General features: G+C 54.3%; 2 protein-coding genes across 2 annotated transcripts; one reads left to right on the top strand and one right to left on the bottom strand.

The window, feature by feature from the left end:
* Nucleotides 1–91: 91 nt before the first annotated feature.
* On the bottom strand, nucleotides 92–487 carry GLRX (Glutaredoxin; the record flags this gene model as incomplete). The annotated part of the gene is made up of 2 exons (XM_037324182.1): nucleotides 92–261; nucleotides 337–487. The coding sequence occupies 2 exons, from the start codon at nucleotides 485–487 to the stop codon at nucleotides 92–94; spliced, it is 321 nt and encodes a 106-aa protein (XP_037178162.1).
* Nucleotides 488–5,074: 4,587 nt separating this feature from the next.
* Nucleotides 5,075–6,244, top strand: crp-46 (60S ribosomal protein L16; the record flags this gene model as incomplete). The annotated part of the gene is made up of 5 exons (XM_037324181.1): nucleotides 5,075–5,095; nucleotides 5,397–5,532; nucleotides 5,672–5,725; nucleotides 5,791–6,049; nucleotides 6,106–6,244. The coding sequence occupies 5 exons, from the start codon at nucleotides 5,075–5,077 to the stop codon at nucleotides 6,242–6,244; spliced, it is 609 nt and encodes a 202-aa protein (XP_037178163.1).
* Between the last annotated feature and the right edge of the window lie 7,523 nt (nucleotides 6,245–13,767).

Here is a 13,767-nt window from a genome sequence, read left to right as displayed (position 1 = left end):
ATGCGCGCCCGTCAGCCTTCTGCCGGTGACTACTTCTATCGCATTCTCGCGCACAAGAAAGGTTTTTTGACTGGACGAGAAGAGAGTCTCCTTACGCCTTGAGAGCGTTGGCCTCCTTGAGCAGGTTCTCGAGCTTGTTGCCCTTGAGGAGGCCCTGGATGTCGGAGTTGCCGCCGACGTGCTTCTGGGCGATGTAGCTGTTGGGGACGGTGCGCTGGCCCGAGATCTGCTCGAGGACGTCCTGGATCTCGCCTCCGTCGGCTGGGGGTGGTGTCAGTAAGTGCATTTCGCGGTGACGGGGAAGAAGATTGGGGAGAAGCAAAAAGAAAAACATACGGAGGAGGTCCAGCTCGACAACCTTGTAGTCGGCGTTGAGCTCGTCGAGGGTGGACTTTGTCTGGCGGCAGTAGGGGCAGTAGGACTTTGAGAAGACGACGACCTTGTTCTCGTCGATGATGGACTGGACCTGCTGCTTTGTGACGGCCATGTTTGCTACGTTTGGGGTTGAGGAGAAGAGGCGGCGGAGGATGAAGGACATTTGGTGGTTGGTTTTGCGACGGGAAGGAGGGGGAGGGGTATTGGTGATGTTATAAATGTACGGATACGGGATGGGAAGAGCCGGGGCCGGTGGGTTTATTTGTCAGGCACCGGGGGCGGGAGGCGAGGTACTTGGATGGGTGCGTGGGAAGGGTGGAGGGGGGATGTACACCGGGAAGGCGGGTTACAGGACAGTGAAGGAGACAGAGGCTACTGGAGAGTGAACAGGCGCTGGGGGGGTTTTGCGAGGTCGGGGTGGTCGGAGGGAGTGAGTGGATGATGCAATCGGGAATGGGGATTGGAAATGCACCACGGCCGCGGTTCGAGGCAGCGCAGCAGCGAGAGCAATTGGAGGTGTAATTTTCTGGTTCCCCGCGGCAGAATTGCGGATTCTCGGGGCCCCGATTTATGGGCGGTCGGGGGAGGTGTCGCAGGCAGGGGCCGCTCTACTAACATGAATCACAGTTGTGTTGCCGTGGCTGGGTTGTGTTTGTCATTGTTTGATTCCATCATGGCATCCATTTCTAAAGTGTTGGCCACAGGAACAGGAAGAAAAGCGTCCAATTACATACAGCCGCAGGCGTTGGTTGATTTTCGCAATGGTGAGAACCTAATTGCGAGTTGCCGCGTGATCTGTCAGCAACCAACTCCTGGCGCAGGTGAGGTCATGAGGGCGAATTACTCGCATGGAAAGATCAAAGAACAGAGCAGAAGCCAGACGATAAGGATAAGATAAGAAACCCAGGTAAGGCAACCGTCCTTATCGTCGTCATCCTGGTCCAAGTGCCCGAGGTCTTTGCTTTGCTTCGTCCAGGGACTTTCAGGGACTTTTAGAGCTTTTAGGGACTGGGATTCAGGGACCTCTCGTCTGAGGCTGCTGGACCAAGTGAAAGACACTCGGATAGATCTATCTCATTACGCACATCTTACCCGCGTCTAGCGCCCGATCGCATCCTTGGGCATCCATCCATACACAGCCGTCTTGGTGAATCTGTCTGAATCCTGAATCCTGAACCCTCTGGGCTGGTTGGGCTTTTCACGATGCAAGATCCCTGTCCGAAATCCGAGGTGGCAGGCTCCTAGGCTCAGCCGCTTCGGTTGTTCGCCTAATTTCGAGATGAGGTAAGGCAGCCGGTACTTGCTGCGCACCTAAAATTACAGCAGGGCAGCTCCAGTATCAGGGGAGAGCTTGCTGCCAGCTTGTCCCCATTCGCCACCACCACCAGCTCGTGCCACCTGCCACCTTGCCTTTCCTTCCGCAACTCATCCGAAAATCTTTTGGAAATTCACCGTCTGCCGCTTTAGACGACGCCATCGCGAACACACACCACTCGAAGCAAACAAGCGACAACATCACCACCGCCGCCACCGTCCCTCCCTCCCTCCACACGCCTGCGCTACTCGTGTCCTCCGGGCATCTCCCCGCCGACCCATCGCCGCGCCGTCCAGGTACGTCCCAGGTTGCTCGCCCGAATCGCCTCACGCGTGTCCGCTCCAAAGACGCCGTTGCCATCGGCCCGGCCAATGATCACGGCTCCTCCCTCCGCATCCCCGTCATTCGCTGCACTTCCCGGTTCTCCAGAACCTCCTCCACACTGCTGCATTGGATTGGACACATCCAATACTTTGACATATTCACGCACCACCGTCTCTTTGGCTCCTGAGTCTGCCGTCATCCCATAGGGCCGCGCCGCCAGTTGCCAGCTCTCTCCTCTGCCCACCACCCTTCGGCCAGCTAGCCAACCAACCAACCCCTGCCCACCACTCGTTGCCCGTCTCTGTCGTCGTCTCGTCGCTCGTTTGTGTCTTCGTTGCTGCTCTGCACTGCGCTGCGCTGCTGCTCACGCTGCTCACCAAAGCTGACACCCCCTTCGCTGGGCTTCTTTTCCAGTCCTCTCCTCCAACAGCCTCACCTCACCACGCTCTCCTCCCGGATCCTTGACCCAGGCTGGTGATCGCCCAAGCCAGTCCGCCGGTAGCAACACCCTCACGACCACCCTACCTTACCTTGACTACGGCTACATACGCACGACTGCCTGTCTTACCCCACTGCTCGGCGTCCTGCATCGACTACACTACCTTACCCGGCCCAAGATTGCCTGCGCTGCTTTGCCTGCTGCAGAACGGCCTGATCTGCCAACCCCGCGAGTCGGAAAATCCCAGACCCAGACGAGGCAATACCCCACGACACCACGATCATCCACCGTCGTCGTCCCGGAGAATCGCTGTCGCCGTCCGGTCCTCCTCTCCAGCCTCACTTCCCCCCCTCCACCCCTCCTCCACTTTCCTTCTTTTCCTAGACTGCGTCCTTAGCTTTAAGGACCGCCTACTCCCGCCAAGGTGGCTTCCAGTCAGCCTCTTCTGGCATCTTCTGGTGCCCTGTCCAACATCACAGCGTTGCTGCCCACCTCCCTCCAGCTCTATCTCGACAAATCCATCGCCAGCCTAGCCGCCCTCATCGCTGACTACTCCGACTTCCTCTCCGATAAAACCGGTGTCGACCCGAACCTCATCCTCTACAGCACCATTGGCTGCATCCTGCTTGCCGTGCCCTTCACCATGTCTAGATACGGCTGGTCCACGAATCGGGAGCAGATATCTCCCTACACCTCTACCATGAGCGGTGTCCCCGACGTCACCGACGAGGACTTTAGCTACATCACCACCGAGGACCTCCAGTCTTCCTCCCTCGGCAGCTCCGTCCCCACGAGATCGTATGCCCACAACCCGAGAAGGACCAGCGCCCCCGTCCCCGAGGACGACGTGCTGCTCATCAAGAACAAGGGCGTCACCTACCCCACCCACTTCCCCGCCTACACCATTGGCGACGGCAAGCTTCGCGTTCGCGATGTGCGGGACCGCGTCAGCGTCTTGCTGGAGCTGTCAGAGCGCCGCGGGCGCAAGGTTAAGCTGCTCTACAAGGGTCGCCAGCTGAAGGATGCCGCCGCGCCGGTGCGGGACTACGGTGTCAAGAACAACAGCGAGGTCATGGTTGTGCTCCCCGATGGCGACCTCGAGCCTGAGAGCAGCGACGACTCAGACGAGGAGATGGTTGTGGTGGCTGGCGACGGTGGCAGCACTGTCGGCAGCGCCGCCGGCACCGACGACGGCAAGAAGCGCCGCAAGGGCAAAAAGGGCCGCAAGTCGAAGAAGGGCGGCCGAAGCAGCAACCACACCAGCCCCCGCGATAGCGCATCAAATCTCGGCGTCCCGGGGACCGACGCTGGCAGGTCGCCCACGCCTATCAGACAGGCCAATGGACCCCACGCCAAGCTGGATGCCATTGCGTCGCACTTTGAGACGGAGCTGCTCCCGCTCTGTGACAAGTTCATTGCAGCACCGCCGACGGACCCCAAGAAGCGCGAGGACGAGCACCGCAAGCTTTCCGAGACGACGATGCAGCACGTTCTGCTAAAGCTCGACGAGGTCGAGACGGAAGGCGACCAGGAGGCTAGGGCAAAGAGGAAAGCCCTGGTCCAGCACGTTCAGGATGTTTTGAAGCGTCTAGACTCTAGACTACGCTAAGATACGTTGATACGTTCACGAGATACCCGGCATTGCACATGCCCATGGTGTCTCGACAAGACGGTACTACTAAGAAGAATTTGGGATTGATTGAGAGACGCATGGGAGGTTTTCTTCGGTTTTCTGCATCTTTCAGCGAGAATTGCATCTAGAGCCGCGTAGACAGGCGGTCAGCACGTTCAGGGAGGCTTGTGTTTGGTACGATACGAAGTTCGTCACCCGTTAGTTATCACGGTTACCTCAACCGGGTTGGCGAGGCGCACTACTGGCGCCGTAGTAGACAGGAATGGCAAAATGGCCCAAAGTTTTTCTGGGATCTTCACTCTAGCGATTGCGCACATGATGGTGATGTGGATTGTATGCGGCCCTGAGTCTTGTATCGCAGTCGCGTCGTTCAAGCAGGGCTGCAGCGTGACGTGAACATCATGGGCAGTCAAGGGGCTATCCTGGTCTGGCGCTTGTGGACTTGACGTCGGCTTATTCAGCAACGGTCGTCGGTCGGCGGTCGTTGATATGGACTCCTCCAGGTTGTGTCGATCGGGGGGGAGTCAAGGCCAGGTCCAGTCCAGAACGGTGCCCCGCCTCCCAGTGTCGGGTCCGGGCATTCCACACCGAGGTGAGCCACCCCTCCGCCGGTCGGTCGGGGCCTCGGTGTGCTTTTGGTAGGTCTCGTTGCCCTAACCTGCCTCAGGCGCGAATCTAACCCTCGCTTGCCGTCCAGCCCGTCTTGCCCAATGCGGCTAGGGCGGTTTTACCCGGCGCACTCACAGCAGGCGGCACGGGGGCTTTCTTTCTGCAATTTTGTGTGCGAGCAGTGACCTGTGTGTGCCAAATTTCTCCGCCCAGCTCCCGAATTCAAGATTGTCGCGACGACCTCTTCCCAAACTTACCATCCGACATCCTACTAACCCCAACGGCAGCACCCAGCCAGCGACAAATCTCTAACCGCCCAGAGGTTTGCAGTTCACCTTCGTCCCTTCCCTTCATTTTCAGCACAAAAGGAACAGGAACGATGTCCTCTTTCGAGCCGGTGGTGAGTCTCCTCCCGTCCATTGTGTTCCATTCGACATTTCGAGGTTTCGCGAGGGGGGTTTGGTGGTGGCCGATCTGAGGGTTCTCGAGATGTGATTTGTGTGGGCAGACGCCACAGCAAGAGGAGGGCACACGAATGCGCGACGGGTTGGTCGCAGAAGAGGTGGACGGTCTTTGCTGTCGCTGTCGCCGCGGCTGCTGGACACCGACGTCGCCGCTTCAATTGAGAGAACCCTCCTGTCCCGCCGACACGCACACGAACACGATGCCCGGTTGCAGATGGCTAACCCGAATGCCAACAGGTCGTCGTTGACGGCAAGGGCCATCTCCTTGGTCGTCTCGCCTCTATCGTTGCCAAGCAGCTCCTCAACGGCCAGAAGGTCGTTGTCGTCCGCTGCGAGGCCCTCAACATCTCTGGCGAGTTCTTCCGTGCCAAGCGTATGTCGAATCTCATTCCCCGCGTCGCACTCAGTCAAAGATCATTAGAAGAAGGACAATACTAGTCCAGGCACGAGAAACCAAGACTGCAGTGGACGTCGGCTCACCGTCACGCAACATACTGATCAGATGCCTACAGTCAAGTACCACGCCTACCTCCGCAAGATGACCCGTTACAACCCGACTCGCGGTGGTAAGCCTCTACCCCTCCGATTGCAGACAATCCCCCGCTCGAACGCAGTCTGACCCTCCGTCTAGGTCCCTTCCACTTCCGCGCCCCGTCGAGAATCTTCTACAAGACCGTCCGCGGCATGATCCCCCACAAGACCGCCCGTGGTGCTGCCGCCATGGAGCGCCTCAAGGTCTTCGAGGGTGTCCCTCCCCCCTACGACAAGCAGAAGAAGATGGTCGTCCCCCAGGCCCTCCGCGTCCTCAGATTGCAGCCCGGCCGCAAGTTCTGCACCGTCGGTCGCCTCTCCCACGAGGTCGGCTGGAAGTACCAGGACGTCGTTGCCAGGTGGGTTTCTCTCCGACACCAATTCTCGATGGACCGTTCGACTAACACCGCCGCAGACTTGAGGAGCGCCGCAAGGCCAAGGGTGCCGCTTACTACGAGCGCAAGAAGGTCGCTCAGCGCCAGATCACCGACGCCAAGAAGAACGCCAAGGTCGACCAGAAGACGGCGCAGGCCCTCGAGGCCTTCGGCTACTAAACGTGGCCGCTTCGAAACTTCCCTCTCGGGTCTGACGACGAGCGTCTCAAGCTGCTGCTGCTGACGTGCTCCGGGACGCTCGGGGGTTAATCCTCGTTCCCTCTTGCATCCTAGCACCCGGCGGCGGCCACGATACCACATTTGACGATCTACGGAGGGAGTTTTGCTCGCGCATTTCTGTCCTCTCCCTCGTGCTTCCTCATAGATGGCGTGGCGGTTCAAGGGAAATTCTTCATTTTGCTGATGGCACAATGGGCTGGTCATATTGGAGCGGCGGGGGAAAAACACACATCAACGCACTACTTCATTGAAGGGAGGGGAAAAAATTGACTTGTGGTGAGTCTCTGGGGTTTCCGAGGGACTCGCTATGGGGAAGACATTTGTTTCGTGTTCATCCCCCAGGCGGTCTCGTAACAGGAAACCCGTTCCCCCTACATTTTTCTCGCAATAAGTCACAAGAGAAATCAATCAAGATGATTCATGTCCACAAAAGGTGTGCGGGTGTTCTGCGAATCAAAATGGGCAATGGGAATTGATTTTTATGGTACAAACAAGAACAACCTTTTCCACATTTGCCTTCCGCCCACGCATGTAAACCGTTTCTCTTCCTGTCCTTTGAGTAAGGTGTGCGGTATGTGTGGGATCTTCACGCCCTTCCATGTGTATTTTTCCCACGGAACAAGCTGTAGTCCAGATGAGGCGATTGAGGAATGGACGGGAAAGAGATCATGATCAAAAGAAAGAGAGTAGTATACCACGGAATTTGGGAGGAAACAACCTGGCGAGGCGTCTTGTGCTTGCATAGAAGTAATTGATCTGTTACAATCATTGTGAAAGAGCCATGCGAGTGAATGATGGTCCATGAGTGAGTGGGCAATGACGTCCGCTTCGTGTTTACCATGCCCCGCCGCCAACGACGAGACGTGTCGACCATCGCGAAGAGACGACGCGTGTAATGGTGTGCCCTACCCGCGCCCTAAGATGGCGTCTGCTGGGATGCGGCTCTTTGTCGGTAGATGGCGGTGGGATTGCGTACCTGAAGGGTGGGCTTGGAGTTTGGGGTGCTGCTGAGGTGAAGGAACGACGTCTAAGAGCTTCAGCCTGGAACTCCAGTTCTACTGGTTTGAGAATCTGCGAGACGATGGAGATTCATGTGAAAGTCTCCAGGGCGGAGAATATGTCACTCGGCGCGTGTTGCTGGTTCGTGGTGCGGTGGCTGGGAAGGCGGCAAGTTTTGCGCGCATGCTTCATAATGCACTAAACGACGGCTTTCTTTCACAACGGGCGAATGGTTTAGTGGTATAATACTCGCTTAGCATGTGAGTGGTCCAGGGTTCGATTCCCTGTTCGTCCATTGTTTTTGCATTTTGCCGCTTCAAGAGTGTTTTGTTTTGATGATTCGATGGTGGCCTTTGTGAAGCTTGGTTTTTGAACCCGGGCCATGTGTTTGCGGCCTTGCTGCAGATTCTGGTAGTTGTTTTCTTTTGAAACGATTGGGGAGCTGGGCGCCTGCCGTTTGCTCGCCAGCAGGTGCGTCTTTCAACGGAAGCAAGGTGCATGGTGGAGCCGTGCCTGCGATTCCCATATCAACGACGACGGTGCGCAAGAGGTGATGAGATGGCTTCGTCTACGCCACAGACACCAAGCAAACCCGGTGTTGAAAATCGAGATGAGGGAATACGTTCAAGAGATCCAAAGACGATGGCAACGAATTCCGGAATGGGTGGTAAGGGGACGCGTCAAGCTGGCGATACTACCCCTCCTCAAAGGCGAGACGGCGATGACGATGCGGCGAAGGACAAGTAAGCTTCACCCGGTCTATCATTCTCAATCCCTCGTCTATAGATTATCTGGAGGCTATTCGTTGATTGGGCTGGACTGACGTCGCGCAAGCAGGGGGTTCGAGGAGGCTTCGGCGGTGGTGGCGCGGCACGTCAAGCTGCTGCGGGAGTACAACGAGATCAAGGACGTGGGCCAGCAGTTGATGGGTCTGGTTGCTGAGAACCGCGGGGCGACGGTGGGTAGTTTGTATGAGACGGGGCAGTTTGGTGTTGGGCCGAAGGATTGATGGGTTGGTGGTAGTCCGGATGGGGGGTTGAGAGGGATCGCGACCTGCGGTGATAGAGCAACGATACGTCGATTGGTCGGTTTAAATGACTATGAATCGATTGCTTTGGCTTATTTAAGGAGATTTTTGATGTAATGAACGCGGGAGATCGTGTCGTTGATGTTGAGTGATTTTTGCATGATGATTTATTTCGAAGTTAGAAGCACTACATGAGACCTTTCCGTCAGCACCATTATTTGCGCCCACAGGTCACGAACTCCCCATAGCCCCACTTGACCAAGGAAAAATATTGAAAAAACAGAATTAGACCAACTCCGTGACGAATCTGTTGTATTCATCGACCCAGACGTCGTTCCCCGACTCCCCAAGACAGACACCACCCTCAAGTTCCTGTCGAATCTGATACGACATGGATGAGGGGAGATATTCCAACCCAACCTCTTCCGAAAGTGCTGCATAAGCATCCGGAAGATTGGAAATTGGGTCTAATGTTGACAACAATGTCTCCGAGGGTTCATCGAGCTCCTCGGTCAGCTCTTGTACCCTGCAATAAGAGCCATCTGATGCTAGCCAGGTCTCTGGCTTGTCCACGTCCCCGGAGTGGTTTTCTTCCGCTCTTGCTTGCGGAACCTCTTCAGAGTTTAACGCAATTTCTTCCGAGTCTGGACTGAATCCGTCAGAAGACCGAAATTCGTCTGTGTTCGGCTCAACCTCTTCGAGAATCTGATCTTCTGAGGTAACATTGCTAGCCGAGCCTTCTATAGCCGGTTCTTCATCATAATAGCGCCGCACGTAAGCAAACACATATACTTCCGGAGTCTCCTTAGCAGGAATGAAGTCTTTCTGGCCTAGGAGATCTTCATCGGCTTCGGTCCATCCTGCATGGGACTTCAGTAGATTCGCAATGGCGTGGTGTCCCTCTCTCTCCGCGAACGCGACAGATCTGACGTATCGTTGTCGACCGCGACCGCTGGTTTCGGTCCCGTAATTGAGCAACAACTGGACAACATCTAGTCTCCCGTGCTCGGCTGCCCCCTCAATAGCCGTCTGACCTCGAGTAGACTCAGCTCCAGGTGCATTGGGATCAGCTCCTAGCTCCAGCAATCGTTGGACAATGCCAAAGAACCCTTCTCTTGCGGCAAGTTGGAGCGAAGTCGCACCAAAGACACCTGCAGGCTCATTAACGTCCGCGCCGTGTTCAATCAAGAGTTGAACCAAGTCAATATCTCCCTTTGTAACCGCTGCTTGTAACGGTGTCCAAGGGTCACATCTCCCAATGAGCATACCTGTCAAGAACTTCAAATTTTCTGCTGTCTCATTGATGTCAACAACAATTGAGAGAAGCCACCTTATGGTCTCATATTTTCCCTTAAGACCCATCCTGATGTGCGTGACGACGCTTTCTGTCATTTTGATTCCTAGGTCATGCAGGGCCGTGAGGTCGTCCAAGTTTGTCTTCCAGGTGTAAAGGATACCGAGAGAGCTTGTACGTCCTGGTTGGTACTTATAGTCTACCAGAAGCTTCAAAAATTCCAACTGACCTAATGAAACAGCAGCATCAAATGTTGGTCGATGTCGGCAGTTTTGTTGACCCAAGTTATGCACATGCATAGTCTGTGATCTTCGCCAATCCAGATATCTGCGGATTGAAGATTTCCCTTCAAGAAGGTATAGGTATCTCCTCAAAGGCCAGGATGTCTCAGGATGCAGACCGGAGCTGAGCATCAGCTCAGGAATGTTCATACAACCCAAATGAGCCGCGAGACACATAGCTGTTCCGACCCAGTCGTCCTCAGACGCTAGCAACTGGGAATTATAGGTCAAGAGATAGCTTAGAATTGCATGATTACCGGTTTCTTTCGCCAAGAAGACGGCGGCACACAGCGCTTGGCCATTTACCAATCCTTCATGGGCTGCGACCACTCGATATACCAATCCAGTGTTTTCCGAAAGTATCGCGGCTTCTAGAACTGTGTCCATGCCAAAGATTGTGCACTCTTCTTGAAAGGAAGCTCCTCCATCAAGAAGACTTTGAATGATCTCGAAGTGACCATTCCAAATGGCCATCACTAGCTCACCGCCAACAAGTGTAGCTCCGGCATTCAAGAGACACATCGCGGTTGCGGCGCTGCCTCCAAGTAATGCTGCATGAAGTGCTGTTCTACCGAGACTGCCAAGCAATTCGTCTCGCAACTGATCGTCCCATAGGGGATAACCGCATGAAAAGCGCATCGAAGAGACGTCTTCAAAGCTAACGCGCAGCAATGTGGGCGATGGGTGGCAGAAATTGACATCAGCACCCCAATTTATTAACTGCTGAACGGTACTGACATCTGCGAACGAGGCTGCCCATTGTAGCGGGGTAGGGGCTTTATGGCTGGGTTCGAAAGCAGCGCCTAGACACATTAGGTGATTGCACAGCTGAATGTCGCCTCTGTACGCAGCTGCCGTCATTGGCGTCTCTGGGAAGTAGCCACATGAGTTCACGTAGTGGCCGAACTCGGCTACTAAGTCATCGACGAAGCGGCTATTGGTTCTGATCGCTGTAATGAGCAGCTGGGCTTTGGCGGCCGAGCTGCTCTCGGTGAAGCTCGACCGGAAGAATTCGATCACAGCTTCGGTCACAGGAGTGCCGGCTGTGTGACTCATCCAAAAGAGTAGTCGAGACGCTTGTTTCTCGTCTTCCGAACGGAAACGATAAATTGACAGCAAAATCCTCATTGTTTCCTCCGATGAACCCTTGGCTGCTTTTCGCCGTAACCAAGCATCAGCTAGTGTTTTGATGTCGATCTTTTCAGTATCTGCCCCGTGATCAATGAGTATTTGGAGTAACCCAGGCTGATTCAAACCCGCGGCATGCTGCAGTGCAGTACCACGTGGTCTTGGTAAATCAGAAAAAGAGGTATTGACATCAACCCCTGCTTGAAGCAGAAGTTCAACAGCCTCTAGATCGCATCTTCTGATGGCTTGTCTGAACAGGCCGTCTAGCGATGCCTGGAGGCTCAGCGGTAGACTTGAGTATTGACCTCTTGCCATCATATTCGTTCCGCTTTCTCGCAACAAGCGCAGCAGCAATTGCATAGCTGCGCTATATCGTTCTCGTTGGTCATTGTCGCGTGCGTAGCTAAAGAAGTCGTTTGACAGGAAAAATACCAGACAAACTAGAACTTCCGCATTGATAGTGTTGGATCTGCTTTTCTGTAACAGACCCTGGGCCCTGACAGCATGGGCGCCTTCATTCTCCTCGGGCATAATGGACCGAAGTGTTCTGAAGGTATTCTCTAGCAGAGTCGTATAGCTCTGTAGAGCGAACCTTGGAAACAAGATGGACTCCATTGATCCTTCAGACGGAGACTCAGACGAATGATAGGAGATTGTCGTGTTCCTCGGCACTTTGACTGCGAGACCTGCAGGAATATTTATTAGTACCCCCGGCAAATAAATGAGAGGATGATTTATAGATCATTACCCTCAATCTGTCGTCTAGAAAGAAGCCACGGGATGTTTTCCAGTCGGCATGGCCAAGTAATCTCTTGAGGCGCTGGTGTACACACAAGGAGGGGCTGATCTTCCGGCACCGGCGGTTGAGGCACATCTGTTCTAGGTAATCAGCTTCATGTTATAACTGGGAGAGTGGACGTGCTTACAGTCCATAGCCTTCTCCATGGCAGTCTCGTAGCAGTATCTCGAAATCCCCCTCTCGATGGCCTTCGTTCGTAAAGGTATGCCCGAGAGGTAGATCTTGGTTTCTTTACCTCTGCACTTTCGCCGATGGATCTCGTTGCCCAATCCATGACAGCCATGTTCTTAGTGAGATGCCACTGTTTTAACTTCCACTCCAACAGTGCTTTGCTGCCACGATGCATTAGATACATCATCAATGACTTTCCGGCATATGCATATATTGCCAGAGAGCTGTGGAGCTTATGCCAACCTTGGATAAAAGCTGTGGAAGGTACCCAGAATGAGGATAACATCTTTCAGACTCCGATTCTCTTCGAGATAAAGCTTCCGAATGGTGGGCCTGAGACCTTCCCAATCCTCCTCGCGGATGCTTCTTCGAGGCGGCATAGTGAAAGTCGAGGATTGATGCCCCTATGATGTGCGTTCGATACTCGGGGTCTTCAGGACGAAGAGGGATCCTCAGCCTCCGGAACAAGTCGAGAGCTCATGTTTGTGGCCCCAGCCTGATTTTATATTCTTCCCGGAACGCATTCTGCTGGCAAGCTGAAAAAGCGACCTGATTGGGCGCAACCAGAATCCGACATGGACATGTACGTACTGATGGTGGGTGTCTAGTGACTGATCATCAGGTTCGCCGTATTGGCTGCCGCCAAAATCCGAGTGAGGTCTGCATGCGTGTAAGCATGCTGTAGCGAATGGGCTTGCTGTAAGCAGTGTGGCTGGGGCAGAGAATACACTTCAAATGCAAGCTGGGCAATGCGAGCGCCTTTCATTGACTGAAAAAAATCAGGGCGAGCGAACCGGACCCTTCTGTCATAGACTTGCCCTGTGTGGCAGGCTTTGATTGGGTTATCAACTGATGCATCTTGGCATCGGTTCGGTTGGTCATTGACGACCCTCGGCAAGCCGCAGCCTGCTCTCTATTTCTCACGATGCCATATCCAGGTTGGGTCTAAGGATGGAAATCGACAAGCGTATGAAGTGCCCACGTCTTCATGTAACTTGTGTCGACCCAATGCCTGTCTACAGCAAGATACCAGATACTCAACAGGCGACTGTGTTGCCTTCGAGTGACTTACATACCAGTGCTCATTAAGCAACTCGTACGGAGGATGAAAGGCAGAACCGACCCCGAAATGAATTCATGAAGTGTGCGAGGATCGAGATCTAGCCGTGAAGCCGAAGTTATCAACAAATAAGACATGTACGCCTCTACCCACAACTCATCACCCAACTGTTTCAACAAATCTTCCTGCTGCAAATAGCTCTTTGCTTATTAGTATGCCCCCAGAGAGAAAACCTTGAACCGTGGTATGGTCACAAACCCTTTGGCGGCCACCTGATACTCGTTGGCATCCTCTAGTTGCATGGCTCAGGTTCACAGCCCGCTATGGAATCGCTAGAGAACCCCAAAGCTTGAATCACACAAATAAAGGTATATACTCATGGCGCGGTGATGAACCGAAGTGTTTGAGGCTTCCTGAAGCCGGAGCAGTATCAATGAAGAAGCGAGACCTGCTCCAAGAACGATATATGTGGATGAGTTCCATCCACCGAACCGATTCCATGAGTGGGCCGAAACTGGTATTCGGGCTGGTGTGGGGCCGCCCTCCGGCCCTGGGCTGAGCCAACGCCTGATTCTTAGGCGGCAAAGGAGCACCGCGGAAGTATGCTTGAAGAGCATTGTGGTCATATGAAGTTTTAATTGATATGTGCGTCTATTATAAGTTATACATGCCTTGGAAGAGGCTGCGGACTGCGAAGCTTCGCT

This window comes from Colletotrichum aenigma (genome assembly GCF_013390185.1).
Source record: "Colletotrichum aenigma strain Cg56 chromosome Unknown KSG_Cg56_contig05, whole genome shotgun sequence".
Lineage (NCBI taxonomy): Eukaryota > Fungi > Ascomycota > Sordariomycetes > Glomerellales > Glomerellaceae > Colletotrichum > Colletotrichum aenigma.
This window is presented reverse-complemented; position numbering and strand designations above follow the sequence as displayed.